This window comes from Suncus etruscus, chromosome 14 (assembly GCF_024139225.1).
Source record: "Suncus etruscus isolate mSunEtr1 chromosome 14, mSunEtr1.pri.cur, whole genome shotgun sequence".
Taxonomy (NCBI): domain Eukaryota; kingdom Metazoa; phylum Chordata; class Mammalia; order Eulipotyphla; family Soricidae; genus Suncus; species Suncus etruscus.
This window is the reverse complement of record NC_064861.1, coordinates 1,004,651-1,024,722: the sequence shown is the minus strand read 5'-3', so window position 1 is coordinate 1,024,722 and position 20,072 is coordinate 1,004,651. Positions and strand designations below refer to the sequence as shown.

The following is a 20,072-nucleotide window of genomic DNA, read 5'->3' as shown; positions in this document are numbered from 1 at the left end:
GAGCCTTGTACTTGCACATTTTCGTTGACCAACATCCCAGAGGGCTGCCCCCAGGAGTATGTCCCGAGTGTCACCTGGTGGGGTCTAAAACCAAAAAAACAAAAAAAAAAAGAAATTGTGTCCTTCCCAGGTGAATCTACAAAGCTAATTGGGGTTCTCTCCATGTTGCAGGTAGAAGCTGCTTCTCTCTAATCCCAGAGCCTGGGCCTTTTAACAATAAACCCCAAGCCAGGAGCAATTTCTGAGCCCATAGCCAGGAGTAACCCCTGAGTATCATCAGTTGTGGCCCAAAAACAAACAAAAAGCCCCCCAATAAATGCTATTCTTATTTTCCATACTTGTATATAGTCCATGGTTTTTAGTGGTCACATTCTACAGTATTAGAGGTACCCCATTTTTCTGACCACCTTTTATTGTCAAATATTGAGTTGCTTTTTATTTTGAAATAATTGAAAAAAATTTACCCTGCAGCATAAATTTTTTCCTTATGATAAATTCTCACTCAAAGAAATCCTGGTTAACAGGTACTGTGTTGAAGCTGAAATCTGGAATGTTAATTTTATTTTTTTTTCTTTGCTCCTGAAGGCCTAGCTGGGCCCATCAGGTGAAATATTCCTCTAATATTCTCAAAGGGTGATTGAAAATGGTACCTAACTGATATTACAATGACATTTCTTGAATTTTTTAAATATGTTGTTCATGGTCTTTTCCTATGTGCTGTAAGACTGTATTGCTGTGGACCCTTTATCCTGATGAGATAAAAAGTCCCTAAGCATAACCTTAGTAAGTTCATTTTCCCACTGAGAGTCAAGCGGGAGCACGAAGAGGCGAATATGGAATAATGAATTATGAAATATGAAATAAATGAGACCACACAGAATGCATGGGGACTTGCGTCTAGAAAGATGAAGACAAATTTATTTTTTGAGCTGGGTAACTTTTTAGGGTTGAGCTCTGGAATGCGGGGTGTAATTTTGGAGATCAAAGAAAGTGGGAGATGGTCAGGGAAACAGAATGAAAACCCATGGTTAAAATCTGCATATTAAAGAACCGATACTGAAGGTGAAAAGAACTTTTGTTGTGGGTTTGCTTTGTTTTGGGTAAGCAGGAGAAACCAGGTAATTTTCAGGGTAGTGGGAAGAGAGAGAAATGTTTTAGAGTTTTGGGGAAACCTGAAAATTGCTTTACTATGAGCTTAGTTTTGGAAAAAACATGATCTTGGTGCCAAGGTAGCAGAGATCACAGAGAGCTGGTTAGTGGGAGACTTTTGGCAGGATTTGTACTGTGCTTCCTGTTAGAAAGAATTATAGAGGCCTGATTTCTAATAATGGTCAAACATAAAGAGAGAGATAGTTACAGCCACGTTTTAGAATTATAGTCAAACAATCCACGCAAAGGGTCAACTAATTTGACTGCTCTAAGCAGGCCTTTTTGGCAAATAATTCTTTTTCAGGAGTGCAACACTTCTGATGTGTGTGCCCTTCCTGAGTGGGGTGTAACACTGTATATACTTTTTCCCATTTCTATTTCTTCTAAAATTCCTTATTAATTTTATACAGAATTCTTACCCTATATGTTAGCCCTATATACATATATTAGAACACTAAATTCTAATATCTTGTATATCATATTATTCCTCTGTATTAGTCCCTGGTTTCATGACATTTTAACTTTAAAGAACTATTTGTTTCACTTTTAAGTTAAAAACATTATCTAGGTCTGGATTACTAATACAGCAGTTAAGCCTTGCATGTGACTGACCTGAGTTTAATCTCTGGCATCCATATGACCATTGAGCACTGCCAGAAATGATTCCTGAGTGCAGAGTCCGGAGTAACCCTTGAGCATCACTGTAGGTAAGCCAAAAACAAAACTAAAAAAACATCTAATTAAAGGTGGGAATGCCGTCTAGTTCAACCTTTATGGAAAACAATATGGATATTCCTCCAAAAACTGGAAATTGAGCTCCCATATGATCCAGCTATACCACTCCTAAGAATATACCCTAGGAACACAAAAATACAATACAAAAAATCCCTTCCTTACACCTATATTCATTGCAGCACTCTGGAAAAAGCCAAGATACCCTTCAACAGATGAATGGTTAAAGAAACGGTGGTACATATACACAATGGAATATTATGCAGCTGTCAGGAGAGATGAAGTCATGAAATTTTCCTATACATGGATGTACATGGAATTTATTATGCTGAGTGAAATAAGTCAGAGAGAAAGAAAGATGAAGAATGGTCTCACTCACTTATGGATTTTAAGAAAAATGAAAGACATTCTTGCAATAATAATTTTCAGACACAGAAGAGAGGAGGGCTGGAAGTTACAGCCCACCTCATGAAGCTCACCACAAACAGGGATGAGTTTAGTTAGATAAATAACTACATTGTGAACTATCCTAACAATGAGAATGTATGAGGGAAATAGAAAGCCTTTCTAGAGTACAGGTGGGGGTAGGTTGGGAGGAGGGATATTTGGGACATTGGAGATGGAAATGTTGCACTGGTGATGGATGGTATTCTTTATATTTCTGAAACCTAAACACAATCATGTATGTAATCAAGTTGTTTAAGTAAAATATATATTTAAAAAAAGAACCTAAGTTTGAAAAGTTATTATATAGTTAGTCCTACCACCAGTCAACTCCCATCACCAGTGTTCCCATATTCCGTCATCCTCCAACCCCCACAACCTCCCCTGTACCCTTCCTGCCACATTGGTAGGCACATTCAAGTTTGGTGGTTTCAGTATTGTTGAACATGTGCTTTGGATATATAGCTATACCACTCTCGCACATCACCAATTTAACCAAAAGACAGAGCCCTGAAAAGAACTATTTTTATAACATCAGCAAATGATTAGTCTCTCTATAATTTCTGCCTTATATGCTACACTTAGCCATATCTTTTTTTTTTTTTTTTTTTTTTGGATTTTGGGCCACACCCGGCGGTGCTCAGGGATTACTCCTGGCTGTCTGCTCAGAAATAGCTCCTGGCAGGCACGGGGGACCATATGGGACACTGGGATTCGAACCAACCACCTTTGGTTCTGGATTGGCTGCTTGCAAGGCAAACGCCGCTATGCTATCTCTCTGGGCCCCTTAGCCATATCTTTTGACTTTAGATTTTATAGATGATTTACTCAATATTTTTAGTTATACTTTCATGTTTAACATAATACACCTTTATAATATATGACTGAAAAATGATGAGAATGTGAAAAAATCATGATATCACTATTTTCATTTGGTTTGTTATATACTATCTTTTCAAAAATTACTATTTTAATAATAATTCTTTTTGATGTCATATATTAAATAAGATTCTTCTTATGTAGAAGCTCACCACAAAGTGATGAGTTTAGTTAGAGAAATAACTACATTTTGAATTGTCCTAATAATGAGAATGTATGAGGGAAATGGAAAGCCTGTCTAGAGTACAGGCGGGGGTCGGGTGGGGAGGAGGGAGGTTTGGGACTTTGGTGATGGGAATGTTGCACTGGTGATGGGTGGTGTTCTTTACATGACTGAAACCCAAACACAATCATGTATGTAATCAATGTGTTTAAAATATATATAAATAAGAAGCATATAAAGATAGTGGTGGCAATGCTTGTGGCACTATTAGCCTAGGCAGGTTGTTTGACCTGCATGACTTTTTCCTGTGCTCATAACAGTCTCTAAACAGAGACTTTCTCTAATATTCAAGGCCAGCTAGAAGGAATCTACTTATTTCCCAGTCTCTCTCTCCATATGCCAGGTGCGATTTCCGCAGCGCCAAAAGTAACCTCTGAGTGCCGCCTGGTGTGACCCAAAAACAAAAAACAAATATCTTAAAAAAAGAAATATTGTATACCTAAAATGCATTCAGAAATAACATTGTAATTTCATTAAGTAAATAAATACAGCAGAAGAGGAAAAGGAAGACCCATAGGCTGCAGGGATAGTGAAAAAAAACAAAAACAGAACACACAGCTTTGATCATGTTTGACTTTTTCTTGGCACAATGGTTGCTTATCCCTCAAGTTTTCTACAGCTTCTCTAAATGACCATTCTGTTGCCTGTCACCACCTGAGGCCTTTCTGAGACAGGGGAAAGATGAAATATAGTCCTTTCCAGTCAGTCACTGGGGGACCCTGTGGGCAAGACCAGTTTCCCAGATTGTGTGGGAATCTGTGCACACAGAGGCTGCAGTGAGATGTGAAAGAAAATTCAGAAGGGAGTGAGCCAGTTTAGTACTGTGCTAGCAGCTCTTATAGCCAAGGCCATTCCTTGGCCTCTCTTCTCTCAGCTGGATGTTGCCCTGGGTTTTACTTAGATGCCAGTGAACCAGGCAGGGCAAACCTTCAATTGTGGGAATCAGTCACCCAGATTAATCGTCCAAGGCTGAAACCTTACTACCAGAGGCCTGGAGTAACTAACTATATAAGCACCGAATTAGTAGCAATTCCATAATTACGGACGTTTGCCTCTCTAGAAGACTGCTTTTTTCTTTTCATTTTAGTACTTTCTAGATATCCTGCATGATGCTAAGATTTAGTGTTATCTCGTTTAATTTCTCTCATCTATAACATTTGTCCTCCTTTTGTTCTAATTTTGCTCAGGGGTATTCTCAAATTTAAAAAGTTTATTCAAGATGACAGTAAATGGTGAAGGCAGAATTTAAACCTAATCGAGGCCGGAGTGATGACACAGAGGTGGGGCATTTGCCTTGAATACGGTCGACCAGGGAGGGATCTAGTTGGATTCTGACATCCCTTGTGGTCCCCCAGCCTGCTGAGATCGATTTCTGAGTGCAGAGCCAGGAGCAACTCCTGAACACCACTGGATGTGGCCTAGGGACCAATCAATAAATCAAACAATAAAGTTTAAAAATAAAAGAATTTGAACATAATCTTATTGACTGCAACCATCACTTAACTGAGATCTTGTGCTGTCATCCTAGAGAGAAGAAATAAGTATTGAAGAGGATATGAATGGACTGACAGTGGGAATGTAAACTGGTACAGTCTCCATGGAAAGCAAAATATAAATTTATTTTAAAGTTAAAAATACTGGGGCTGGACTGATATAATAGCAGGTATCTTGCATGTAGCTTACCCTGGTTTGATCCTCAGCACTCCATATGGTCCCCCAAGCCCACTAACAGTGATCCTTGAGCATAGAGCCAGTCCAGTAGTAAGACCTAAGAAGACTGTATGCAGACCCCAAACCAAAAAAGTAATTAAAAAAAAACAAACAAACAAGATTAGGGGCCGGAGCAGTAGCACAAGCAGTGCTAACCTAGGACGAATTGCAGTTCAATCTTCTGGCATCCTATATGGTCCCCCAAACCAGGAACGATTTCTGAACGCATAGCCAGGAGTAACCCCTGAGCATCACCAGGTGTGGCCTAACCCCCCCCCCAAAAAAAAAACAAGATTGAATTAAAAATCCTGAAGCTACAGAGAGTACAAGGTTAAAGGATTTGCCTTGCCCACTGTCACCTCAGGTTCATTGTTTCCTCAGCACAGAGCAGGGGATAAGCCCTGAACATAATCAAGTATGATCCCAAAACAAGAAGAAATAACATGCAAAGCAATAAATCCATATCATTCAATTTTTCCACTTCGAGGTATTTACAGAAAAAAAGAAAAACCCACCAAATCAAATGCCAGTGTGTCCCTGTTCATTGCAGTATTATTTATAAAACCTAAGAGCTGGAAATAACTTAAGTGCTCATATACTAATCAGTAAGTAAAAAAGATATGGTAAATATACACAGTGGAATGCTATATACTGTTTTAAAAAATGATGAAGTACTGCCATTCCCAAGTGAATAGGTGGGCCTACAGAGTATTATACGTAGTGAAAAAGTTTGCTGGAGAAAGAAAAGCATGAATGGAATTCATTATTTTATTTATATGGTAAATAAATACAACAAATTTACTAAATAAAACTATAGTGAACTTTTATACTGTACGCCCAAATTAGTAGTTGCAGAAGGGAAGTGGGTAGGAAATTGGGGTAAGGGGAACACATGTGTGGAAAAAAAGTGGGTGGATTTTCTATGATGTGTATAGATGCATGTTCATTTATGAGGATTTACAGCTCAGTTTAGAATACAATGTTAATTCAATAAATTTTGAATTCTGTACTTTTTTTTATTTCAACAAATTTCTATCAACTAACTGAATGCCAGGTCCTATTATAAATTCTAAGCATTGATAAAGCTACCTTTAGTCTTCCTAGAACCACTTGGCAGTTAGCTCTATTCTTGGGAAGGTGATGTCTAAGATAATATGTGTGGATATGTTTAGTAAGTAAATAGGATGGCAAAAATAAAAAAATATTTAAATAAAGTAAAAATGATGGCAGAACTTCATCATTTTTACATAATCTATTGTGTATATTTACCATATCTTTGTACAAGCTGTCAACCCTGGGGTTAAAATGGGCTATGCTCTCTCTTCTCTTGGAGGACATGCCAAGTACAGAGTTACACAGTGTAATCTCAGCAGCTGGTATTTTCCTGAATGCCCTTCCTCTGTTTATTTATCCCCTTTGTCTGTTGTAGGCTACAAATCTCCTCTTGTCTCTTCCACATGCTTGAAAGGGACCTAGTAAAATCTAACTCCTTGTAGTACATGTCTAAATAAGAATTAGTCTATAAAAGCTTGTGCTTGCCTATTTGTGTGGGTACACAAATGAGGCCAGTTAGGTAAATAGAAAATTAGAGATTTTTACCTGCTGTGAGCAAACTAGCATTGGATGATAAACATTAGTTAAGATTTTTATGCCCTTACAACCCCATTTACATAGTGTTTATGTCCTAGACCAAGGAATAAAGGTTTATTAGAGTCTCTGGAATGAAAATGGCTGACTTATACTTTCTGTCTTCCTAGCCCCTGAGATGTTCAATTCCAGAAGAGAGGCAGGCTATTCATTTGCTGTTGACTGGTGGTCTCTGGGAGTGACTGCATATGAGCTGCTGAGAGGCCGGGTATAGTAGACTTATACTTTTTCTGGGTGCTGCTGTTATTGAAATTTTCTTTCTCTTTTTTGATTAAAGAATATATTGTTATGATGTTTTACTAAAAATCAAGTAGTGACACTACCCAGAAGAGCATGTCAACAGAGGTGAGCTGACCCTGCTCCAAAAGGGTTGAGCCTGTTCCCCACCAGCTGCACATATCAACTTGAGTGCCATCCTAGCCTGCTGCCCAGCAGCACTGGGACCCACACACCCAGAAGTGCCTGCAGTAGAGGTGAGCTGACCATGACCCTAAAAGTCAGAGCCAGGTGAGCATTGCTGCATATCTCCTAGTCAATGAACCCAGCGTAACATGTAGAAAACACCACACAAGTATGACAAGGGGGAAATAACATAAGCCTCCCCCATGAATAGAGAATGAAGATGGCAGCTCTGATGACCTATTTAGCCTATCGGATAAGAAATTTTAGAGAAGAAATATAGAGGATGTTCATAGAACTCAAAGAAATCACAATGAACCACAAATAAGAATCAAGAGGAAATGAAATTAGAAATGAGAAAACTCCAAACTGAAATAACAGAACTGAGAAACTTGATAGGTGAAATGAAAATTTCACTGGAAAGCCTCTCCAAAGCAGAATAACAGCAGCTGAGAGCAGAATCAGTGAGCTGGAAGATGAAATGCACAACAACTCCATACAACAAAGAGATTTGAAAAGAGCCTTAAAATAAACAAGCAGACAATGGAAAAAATCCTCAGTGACTGTGAACAGATGAAAATAGAAGTTCTTGATAAACTTAAAATAAAAACTTAAAATAAAAATAAAATAATAATCATTAGAGACCCAGAAAGAAAATCCCTATGAAGAATCAACAGTCAAGGACATCATTACAGAGAACCTCCAAAAGTTAAATAGTGTGTGCAACTTAATCCTGCACTTCTGAAGGGTACCAGCTACAAGAAATGCAAAGGAAGGCAGCCCAAGACACATCTTAGTCACAACGACAAATCCCACAGATAGGTATAGAATAATAAAAGCCACAAGATCAAAAATGGAAATTACATTCAAAGGAGCATCCTTAGAATTGATAGCACATCTATCACAAGAAACCCTTAAGACCAAATTCAGTGGTGGTATATAGTGAAAAAGTCAATAAAATTATGCTTCACCAAAACTACTTCACCCATCCAGACTCATATAGCTTCATGAATAAGAAAGAAAAAAAAAACAGCTCAGAAACTTTACAAACTAAAAACCAGCCTTAAAAGCAAACTAAAAGACAAGACAACGTAACAAACACAGCAAACTCCTAGAGAAAGATGACACTAAATTCTATGATAATTATCTCTCTCAATGTCAATAGACTAAATGCACCAGTTAAAAGACACAGAGTGGCAAAATGGATCAAAATGCTGAATACAATATTCTGCTGCCTACCAGAAACACATCTGAATAGTCAGAACAAACAGACTCAAAATCAAATATTGGAAGACACTCATCCAAGCAAACAACTCCCTAAATAAAGTAGCCATATTAATATTAATATCAGATGACACAGACACTTTAGGCTTAAAAAGTTATAAGGGACACAGATTGATATTTCCTAATAATCAAGGGATATATACAACAGGAAGAAATCACACTTCAAAACATATATGCATCCAATGAGAAACCAAATATTTAAAACAACTATTGACAAATCTGAAAGAAGACATCAATAACAACATAATATTAGTGAGACCTCAACACCACCCTGTCATTACTTGATAGGTCAACCAAGATGAAATCTAACAAGAATATACTAGCTTTGAAAGGAGAAATGAAAGAAAGTGGCCTAGTAGATATATAGGGCTCTCCATCCCTGGAAAACTGAACATTCTTTTCCAATGCACATAGGTCATTCTTCAGGATAGACTACATGATGCCCTATAAAATATATCTCCATAAATTAATAGAGTAGAAAATTTAATAACCACCTTTTCAGATCATAATGCACTAAAATCAGAAGTGAATTACAAACATATACAAAGGAAAAACTTTAACATACTGTAGTTAAACAGCTCACTACTGAGTAACCAGTGGTCACATATGAAATCAAAGAGGAAATCAAAGATTCCTTTAAACAAATGAGAATGAAGAAATAAATTATAAAAATTTATATGACAGCAAAAATGGTACTAACAGGAAAATTTATAGCTTTGCAAGCACTCATCAGGAAGGAAAAATGGGCCTAATAAATAATTTTATACACAGCTTATGAAATTAGAAAGTGATCACCAAAATGAACCATAAATAGGCAAGTCAAAGTAAATAACAAAGTTTAGACAGAAATTAATGAATTTTAAATCCAAAAGACAGTCTAAAAGATCAATTAAAACAAGGATTAGTTCTTCTGAAAAATAAACAAGATAGATAAACCACTAAGAAAACTCATAAAGAAAGGGAGAGATAATAATAATAATAAACTGAATTAGAAATTAAAAAGATATCACTACAGATAATACAGAAATTTAAAGGATATGGGCTGGAGTGATAGCACAGTGGTAGGGTCTTTGCCTTGCACGCAGAAAGCATAAGACAGACCTGGGTTTACTTCTCAGCATCACATATGGCCCCTGAGCCAGGAGTGCAGAGCCATACCCATGAGCATTACTAGGTATTCTCAAAAACAAACAAACAAAAAACAAAAACAAAATAATTTCAAAGAGACTACTTTAAGAAACTCTATGCCAAAAAACAAGAAAACCTGGAAGAAATGGATAGCTTCTTGGATACGTATAACCTTCCAAGGTTGAATCAAGATGCTATAGCATATATGAACAGACCCATAACCCTTGAGGAAATTAAATGTCTTCCCAAAATCAAATCCCAGGTTCAGATAAATTCACTATAGAATTCTTTAAAATCTTTCTAAAGGACTTACTACCAACTCTTTTCAGGAAATTGAAGAAACAGAACCAATCCCAAGTCTTAAAAATTCCCAAGATTTACAAGGCTAATATTACCCTTATAACAAAAGCAGACAGAAAAGCACCCCAAAAAGAAAACTACAGAATAACCCTGATGAATACAGATGCAAAGACCCTCAACAAAATCCTAGAAAATTGGATCCAATGCCTCAACAAGGAAGTTGACAAGTAGGTTTCATTCCAGAGATGCAAGGATGATTTAACATATGCAAGTCAATCAACATAATACACCATATTAAAAAAAAGTAAAAGAAAAAACATGATAATATCAATAGATACAAAACTATTTGATAAGTTTTAACATCCATTCATGATAAAAAAATAAACTCTCAACAAGTGGGAATGAAAGGAACTTTAATTAATATAGTCAAGACCTACTACCACAAGACAAGTGGCAAATGTTATACTCAATGGAGATAAATTAAAAACCTTTCCTCTAAAATCTGATACAAGACAATGCTGCCCCCTCTTACCACTCCTATTTAACATAGTACTGGAAATACTTGCCATAACAATTAGTAAAGGAAAAGATATCAAAGATAGATATCAAAAGATATCAAAAATATATCAAAGATATAAAGATATCCAGATGGAAAGGAAGAAGTAAAAGTCTCACTTTTGAAGATGACATGATACTACTATATTTATAATACTTTAAAAACACTACCAAAAAGGTTCTAGAAACAATAGATTCATATAGCAAAGTGTCAGGATACAAAATTAAGACACAAAAATTAATGGCCTTCTTACATGAAAGTAATGATAGAGAAGAAATAGTCATAAAAAAATCTCATTCACAATATTGCCAAAGAAACTCACATACCTTGGAGTCAACTTAACTGAAGAGGTGAAGGATCCATAAAAAGAAAACTACAGAACACTGTTTCAAGAAATAAGAGGGGGGCCGGAGAGATAGCATGGAGGTTAGGGCATTTGCCTTGCATGCAAAAGAACGGTGGTTCGAATCCCGGCATCCCATATGGTCTCCCGAGTCTGCCAGGAGCGATTTCTGAGCATCGAGCCAGGAGGAACCCCTGAGCACTGCTGGGTCTGACACAAAAAAACAAACAAACAAACAAAAAGAGGGGCTGGAGAAATGGAGCAGGGTAGGGCATTTGCCTTGCACGTGGCTGATCCAGGACAGACCTTGGTTAAATCCCTCTGCGTCCCATATGATCCCCTAAGATAGGAGCGATTTCTGAATGCATAGCCAGAAGTAACCCCTAAGCGTCACCAGGTGTAGCCCAAAATTAAAAAAAAAAAGAGAGAGAAATAAAGGAAAGAGGCCACAAGGAAATGGAGACACATACCCTGTTCATAGATTGGGAGGATCAACATCATTAAAATGACAATACTCCCCAAATCATTGTTTGTTTGTTTGTTTTCTAATTTTTATTGTGACCAAAGTGCATTACAAATCTTTCATTGCATCATTTATGGTACATAGCGACAATGAATGAGGGGCATTCCCACCACCAGTGCTGTCCTCCCTCCACCCCTGTTCCCAGTATGCATCCCATATCTCCCTCCTTTACCCCTCAGAATGCTAGTGCAACTGGTCTCCACTTTACAGCTTGTTGTAGATTGAGCATCCATTCCACCATCATTGGAGATAAAAAGGATAAGAAAAAAAGGAGAAAAAAATTTGGTGACAACTACCAAAAAAAAAAAAAAAAGAGAGAGAGAGAGAGAGACACAGAGAGAGAAAAAGAGAAAAGAGAAAAAAATGAAAGAAAAAAGAAGGGGCCGGGTGGTGGCGCTGGAGGTAAGGTGCCTGCCTTGCCTGCGCTAGCCTAGGACGGACCGCGGCTCGATCCCCCGGCGTCCCATATGGTCCCCCAAGAAGCCAGGAGCAACTTCTGAGCGCATAGCCAGGAGTAACCCCTGAGCCTCACAGGGTGTGGCCCAAAAAAACAAAAAAAAAAAAAAAAAAAAAAAAAAAAAGGAAAAAAGAAAAAAAACGGAACCGGTAAATAAAAATAAAAATAAATCTCTAAATAATAACCACAAGAGTGAAGAAAGAAAAAAGTGGAAGAAAAAAGAGAAGGAAAATAAAGTAAAAAACTAACAAATCAAAACAAACCAAGAAAAAGTATGGGTGCTGGAGTAGCAGGATTTGGCGTTCCCCAACTTTTATTTATTTTTTATTTTTATTTTTTGCATAGGCACAGTAAGCATTGGGGAAGAAAGGAAATTCCCATGGCCTAAGAGATTCAGGGTTTCTCCATCCTTGAAGCATACCATCATGGGATCAACCCCTGGCTCCATATATACTCATTACCCCATCCCAAAGGCTTTTTTTGTGATGCTAGGAAAGTTTCCTCTCGGTTGTGTGTGAGAAAATCAAGCCACTGTAGCTAGTGATCTTGGTATTTGTGCGGGTTATAGGTCAGGGTCTAGGATAGAGTCTCTAGGTTCTAGGTTCCTATCCCTCGTTGTTGTTGTGTTCAGTCTTCTGTAATACTTGCTCCCTGTTTTCGTTCAGTCCCTAAGCCGAAGCCTAGGATATTATCGATCCAAATGTTCCGCTCAGTCTCTGTTGTCCAAGTTGGACCTCTGCAATAAGACATCTTCTTGTTGTTGTTTTTTATGTGTCCTGGGCTACAGCCTAGGGTAGGGTTTTCCTTATTAGTCCCAAGGTAGGTTCTGTTCAGTCACGGTTGTCAAAGTCAGTTTTCTGTTGTTGGTGCTCTTATTTTTCACAGTTCAAAGGATGATACCTCTTCTGATTTCCATTTAGTGTTAGGTGATGTGATAGAACAGCCTGGTCTTAGGTCAAGTTTTCCTTTCCTTGTTGTCATATCAAAACTGGCACAAGTTGGTGCTAGAGCAGTGTTATAAATCTCCCAATGGAGCTTAGTTCCTGGTGGTGTTGCCCAGAGCTGTGTCATTTCTACGTAGGGGATCTGGGGTTTGGGATTGACTAACACTGTCCAATCTCCTGGAGACTGCGTTGTATCCACATGACACATGTTCAGGATGGGAGTCACCTTCTGCTATAAAAAGTGAGTTCTTATCCCTAGAAGATAAGATCTTGTTTCTGTGTTTATGGTTTACCCTTTTTTACTGTGCCCATACAAAACATATGGTGTCATACTGTGTTGCTGGTGCTATTCTGGGTAAGGATGACAGGCTGCACACACAGTCTCTGTTGTCTGGTTTTGTTCTGAGTTTTTATCCCAGTCAAGGCTTTTTGTACCAAGCAGCACCAAAAATAGTAAGGATAGAGAAAAATGTATATTTTAAAATAGAACAAATAAATAAAACTGAGTTAAAAAGAAAAGGTATTCGAATAAAACAAGTGGTGGAGGCTACCTGTATATTTAGTAATACACATCTTAAGATGTATTGTTATACAGGTATTAAGCTTCCATAGGCAATAAAAGACTCCCAATTAGGTCTTTTGATATATTCTTGTGGGGAATAATAGCCAAGGTACTTTTCGATTCACAGGCCTTGGAATTGAGTTTGAGAGATGCTTGGCTGCATTACGAGACCACATAGTGTCTTTGAGCTGGGGGTTTTGCTGAGGCTGATTCCTGTATCGTGCAACAGTCCACGATTTGGTGGGGGTGAGAGGGGCCACCAAGCATGAGTCAGCAGGCATGCTGGTTGTAGTTCTTTGCTGAGGCATGAGAACGGGGACCCAGAGGGTGTCTTTCACTGAGGAGCTGGAAGGTGGTCTGTTGGGGCAGGAAGTCAATCTTGGTGTCTACCGAGTTAGAAACTGAGGGTAAAGAGGGTTAAATTAGGGGAAGATAATGGATCAGAATTGGGAGATGAGGGTATAGAAGAGACACAAGGGTAGGGGAGAGGCAATGCATGACAGGGGCTATATACTATATATATATACACAATATAATATACACTATATATATACACACTATATATACATATATATACATATATATATATACATATACATATATATATGACTTGTTTGTGATTTTGGCTTGGAGTCAGTACGAAAAGTCACGTCCACACAAAAACTGACTTTAAAGATCTATTTGAGTGTTATCATCCAAATCTTTGGCATTCCGTTTCCTTTCCTAAGAACCATCTAGAATAAAGAACATTTTTAGATAATGCTTAAAAAGTATATTTGTCGGGCCCGGAGAGATAGCACAGCAGCATTTGCCTTGCAAGCAGCCGATCCAGGACCAAAGATGGTTGGTTCGAATCCCGGTGTTTCATATGGTCCCCCGTGCCTGCCAGGAGCTATTTCTGAGCAGACAGCCAGGAGTAACCCCTGAGCAACGCCGGGTGTGGCAAAAACCAAAAAAAAAAAAAGTATATTTGTCATGTGGATGCATTTGCATCCGCACGGTTATGAAAATGAGTATTAGTAAGAAAAGACATTGCTGCAGGGGGTCCAGTATGAATACGGGAATTTCCCTCCTCCCTGCTCCCCCCAGAGCCCAGTTGCCAGACCTGGCCCTGAAGAGCAGTCTGGCATGGGGGGGGGGGATCTTGGTCTCCTGGACTAAGTGGTCAGCCCAGGAGGCCATTGGCCAGCTGTCTGCCCAGATTCCCAGCCATGCCTGTAGTAGAGGAGCAGGAATCCTGGCATGTGGGATCTTCTGGGTCCAGCTGCAGCCTTCCTCTCCAGTATGAAAAAGCATGGGGGAGGAGTTTGCCTCCTCCCCATCCCCCCAGAGCTTAAATGCCAGGCGGCCTTGAAAGCCAGCCTGGCGTGGGGGCGCTTGGTCTCCTGGACTAAGTGGTTAGCCCAGGAAGCCATTGGCCAGCTGTCTGCCCAGATTCTCAGCCATACCCGTAGGAGAGGAGAAGAAATCCTAGCATATGGGATCTTCTGGGTCCAGCTGCAGCCTCCCTCTCCAGTATGAAAAAACTCCCCAAATCATTGTACAGACTTAATGCAATTCCTCTAAGGGTACATGTGACATTCTTCAAAGAAGTGACCCATCAAATAAGGGGCTTATATCTAAGATATACAAGGTACTGAAAGAACTTAACAAGAAAAAATGTCTAACCCATCAAAAAAATTGTGAGAAGAAATAAACTGACAATGTCTAAAAGAAAAAATACAAATGGAGGGGCCGGAGAGATAGCATGGAGGTAAGGTGTTTGCCTTTCATGCAGGAGGTCATCGGTTCGAATCCCGGCGTCCCATATGGTCCCCCGTGCCTGCCAGGAGCAATTTCTGAGCCTGGAGCCAGGAATAACCCCTGAGCACTGCCGGGTGTGACCCAAAAACCACAAAAAAAAAAAAATACAAATGGCCAAAAGGCACATGAAAAAATGCTCCACATCACTTATCATCAGGGAGATGCAAATCAAAGCAACAATGAGGTACCAGCTCACACCACAGAGATTGGCACACACCACAAAGAATGAGAACTAGTAATGTTGGCGGGGATGCGGAGAGAAAGGAGCAAGTACTGGAAATACTTGCCATAACAATTAGTCAAGAAAAAGATATCAAAGATAGATATCAAAATATATCAGAACGATATCAAAGATGTAAAGATATCCAGATGAAAGGGAAGAAATCAAAGTCTCACTGTTTGAAGATGGCATCATACTACTATATTTATAAAACTTTAAAAACATTACCAAAAAAGGTTCTAGAAACAATACATTCATAGAGCAAAGTGTCAGGATATAAAATTAACACACACAAATTAATGGCCTTCGAACAAGTTGTGTTTAGACAGTTGATCAGCCACATTCAAAAAAGCTAACTAAGACCAACATCTAAGACATGCACGTTTCCTTTGAAACTTCTCAGTTTATTGTAGTCCCATTTGTTTATTTCTGCTTCTACTTGTTTGTACAGTTCATTCACTGTTGCTGGAAAGCCATCTAGTCCAGCCTCTATGGAAAACAATATGGAGATTCCTCAAAAACTGGAAATTGAGTTCCCATATGATCAAGCTATAACACACCTAGGGATATACACTGGGAACAAAAAAGCACAATACAAAAATCGCTTCCTCACACTATATTCATTGCAGCACTATATACAATAGCCAGACTCTGGAAACAACCAAGGTGCCCTTCAACAGCTGAATGGCTAAAGAAACTGTGGTACATATACACAATGGAATATTATGCAGCCGTCAGGAGAGATAAAGTCATGAAATTCTCCTGTATGTGGATGTATATGAAATCTATTATGCTGAGTGAAATATGTCAGAGGAAGAGATATAGACACAGAATAGTCTCACTCATCTATGGGTTTAAGAAAGACAATAAAAATGAGGGCCAGAAGAACCAGCCATGATATGAATCTCACCACAAAGAGTGGTGAGTGCAGTTAGAGAAATAAATACACTAACAACTATCATGACAATATTAATGAGTAAGAGAAGTAGAATCCATGTCTCTCATACAGGCAAGAGTGGAGGAGGAAGGAGATGGGGGACTTTGGTGGTGAAAATGTTGCACTGGTGAAGGGGGAGTCCTGTTTATAACTGGAACCCAACTACAATATTGCTTGTAATCATGGTGCTTAAATAAAGATATTATGTAAAATTTTTAAATTATAAAAGAAATATAAGAACTAAATAAAAAGCAAATAAAAAACACAAAAACAAACAAAAATAATGGATTAAACACTCCTGAAAATCATTTGGAAGAATAAACATCTACTAATAGCTAAAGCAATCCTTAGGAAAAAGAAGATGGGAGACATCACTTTTCCCAACTTTAAATTGTATCACAAAGCTATAACCATTAAAGCAGCAAGGTAATGGAATGAAGACAGATCCTCAGATTAATGAAATAGATTTGAGTATTCAGAGAATGATTCCTAGACCTTTACAATCAATTAGTCTTTGATAAAGGGGAAAAAACTCAAAATGAAGAAAAGCCTCTTTAACAAGTTGTGTTTAGACAGTTCATCAGCCACATTCAAAAAAGCAAACTCAGACCTCCATCTAAGAGCATGCACTTGTTTCCTTTGAGGTGCTGAAGCTTCTCAGTTTATTGTAGTCCCATTTGTTTATTTCTGCTTTCACCTGTTTGGACAGTGGTGTTTTCTCCTTGAAGATGACTTTAGTTTCAGTATCATGTAGGGTCATGTAGTGTTTTCCCTACATTTTCTTCTAGATACCTTATGGTTTCAGGTCTGATATCAAGATCTGTAATTCATTTTAAGCTCCCATATAATACAGTAATACCACTCCTTAGGATATACCCAGGAACACAAAAACACAATTCAAAAATGTCCTCTGCATGGAATCACTATTTACAACAGCCAGAATCTAGAAACAACCCAGGTGCCAGGCAGCAGTTGAGTGGCTAAAGAAACTATGGTGCATATACACAATGGAATATTACGCGGCTGTGAGAAAAATGAAGTCATGAATATCCTGTATATGGATGGGTATGGAGACTATTATGCTCAGTGGAATAAGTCAGAGGGAGAAAGATAGACACATAATAGTCTGACTCATTTGTGGGATTTAAGAAAAATAAAAGACTGTATGGTAATTATACCTAGAGACAATAGAGATGAGGTTCAAAGGGACCAACCTATGATATGAAGCTTACCATAAAGGGTGGTGAGTACCTTTAGAAAAATAACTACACTAACAACTATCATGATAATGATAGTGAGTGAGAGAAATAGAATGCCTGTCTTGAAGACAGGTAGGGGTTAGGAGAGAAGGTAAATGAGGGACATTGGTGGCAGGAAGTTTGAGCTGAGAAGGGGGAATGTACATTTTATTATTGAAACCCAACTACAAACATGTTTGTAACTATGGTGCTTAAATATATTATTAATATTTAAATAATAAAATTCTAATGTAAATGAAAACTATCTTCACTGATGTTTCTAGAAAAATATAAAAATCAAGTAGTTGTTTTTGATAACACCCCTTCAATTTTTGTACAAATATATCAGTATTAAATTATACAAATACAATTAAATAAATTGTACAACATTAACTTCCAGTGAGAGCCAATCAATACCCGTACTAAAGATCTTGTATAAATATATTTGTTTGGATGAAAAAAATGATTTACATTTATAACTCTAGACTCTCAATTCAGACATTTCACAAAGGAGAGTGTGAATTATTAATTCAACACAATTCCTGTCCTGTCTTGCTGGATTCCTGATTGTTACGTGGCTCCTAGGTTCTGCGTTCAGAAGCATTGTTTTCTTATAAAGAAAACATTTATTTTTCTCTTAGTTTCTTAAATAGTAGACTTCTGGTAACTTAAAAAATAGCTTTTAACTTGTTATTTACATTTCAGGTGTATACTCTCTTGCACCATCCCTATCACCAAAATGTCAATATCCCTCCTCCACTGTCCCTGGGTTCCTTCTCACCCATCTTCCTCCCATCTCTAATAAGTTCAGTTCCATTGACAGAGTCTAAAGGTTTTTTTCTTTGACAATAATAATTTTCTTGGTTTATATTTTTATGAATTACATAGGAGTGAATCATCCAATGTTTTCTGCTCTTTCTAACTTATTTCACTTAATACCCATTATTTCTCTCAAAATTTTAACCAATAATTCTGAACAATATTCCATATTTTCATTTCTACTGACCTGTGATTGGTCATTTGGGCCATTTGCAGATCTTGGTGATTGTGTATATTGCTCTAATGAACATAGGTGTGTGCCATTTTGAATGAGTGTGTATGTTCTCTTGGGATAGACACAAAAATAGAATTACTAGTTAATATTACTAGTTAATACATTACTGGTTAATATGAAAGTTCTATTTTTGGGAGGAAATCTCCATATAATTTAATGCAATTATTTCTATTTTTAATCTTTTCAAAATGAATTTGTATTGATATGTCATATTTCACAATAGTACCAATATTACTGTTTTATATTTGCATCACTGCTATTCTATACCCTTAAGAAGAAAATCAAGATCCCTCCACCTACCTGTATCCCAGGACTCTCTCTCTTTCTCTCTCTTCCTCTTCCTTTTTCTCCCTCTCTCTCTCTTTGTTGTAAAAGGAAAGATTTCTTCAATGAAGAAAATCCTGGAGAGGTATATTTTCTCCCCTCTTATATTATTTATTTCTCTAGTAGTTCCCTATGATATGATGATTCACATTGTCCGAATCATTGTTCTAAAACACAAATTTGACTTTTATATTTTAAAATGCCAATGTTCCACCCAGTACTCATATATTCATACATACATGTTGTTATTTATTAATTTATTTTATTTTGTTTAGTTTGGGGACAAAACCCAGAAGCCCTTAGGGGTTACTCCTGGTTCTGCACTCAGAAAGCACTTGAAAATGGGTGGACTTTGTGCAAGGCAAATGCCTACCTGTGTCTTATTGCTCCATCCCTGATATATATATATATATATATATATATATATATATGAGCAACACCGGGTGTGGCCCAAAAACCAATATATATTGGTTTTTGGGCCACACCCGGTGTTGCTCAGGGGCTACTCCTGGCTGTCTGCTCAGAAATAGCTCCTGGAAGGCACGGGGGACCATATGGGACACCTGGATTTGAACCAACCACCTTTGGTCCTGGATCGGCTGCTTGCAAGGCAAACGCCGCTGTGCTATCTCTCCGGGCCCCAGCCCTGATATTTTTATTTTTAGCAACAACAGATCTATAATTTGCCTTTCTTTATGACTCTTTTCACTTGATAAAATTAAATGTCAAATTTAAAAATATCAACCTAAATCTGTTTTTAGTTAGTCTTAAATCCATTTGTTAATGTATACCCTTGCAATTTTTTTCATGTGTCTCAAATTTTATATTATTATCTCCTATATTACTAGTTTGTAAACTCATCAAAGATGAAGTATGGATTCTTATTATTTGGTATGATCCACAGTATTTGCCTTTAAATGGGGACATGACTAATATTCATTGAATAAATGAAGAAAAGAGTTACTGCAAATCAACTTTTACTGGCTCTAGAAAGACCCCAACTAGGGTAACTGTAATTATGTTTTAAATATAGCTAATCTGAGCAATCAAATGCAAAGATTTAATTGTAAAAATTACTGCAACTAAACCACTGAGGAAGGATGTTAAACACAAATTCCTGATGCACTTAAAGGTTCTTATTTACAGAAAAATATGTCCTTCCAAGACAAAAGTGCCGGAAAGCATACCCATTGTGTTTTGGTTTTGTATTGTTGTG

General features: G+C 37.7%; 2 protein-coding genes across 2 annotated transcripts in view; both read left to right on the top strand.

Moving 5' to 3' along the window:
- PPP3CA (protein phosphatase 3 catalytic subunit alpha) overlaps positions 1–20,072 on the top strand; it is a 1,090,725-nt gene that overhangs the window by 681,509 nt on the left and 389,144 nt on the right. The gene's annotated exons all lie outside the window — the stretch shown is intronic.
- STK32A (serine/threonine kinase 32A) overlaps positions 1–20,072 on the top strand; it is a 152,227-nt gene that overhangs the window by 108,738 nt on the left and 23,417 nt on the right. Inside the window, exon 7 of the mRNA XM_049786984.1 lies at positions 6,895–6,992. Coding sequence (XP_049642941.1) covers positions 6,895–6,992 — 98 coding nt within the window. The remainder of the gene's footprint in view (positions 1–6,894; positions 6,993–20,072) is intronic.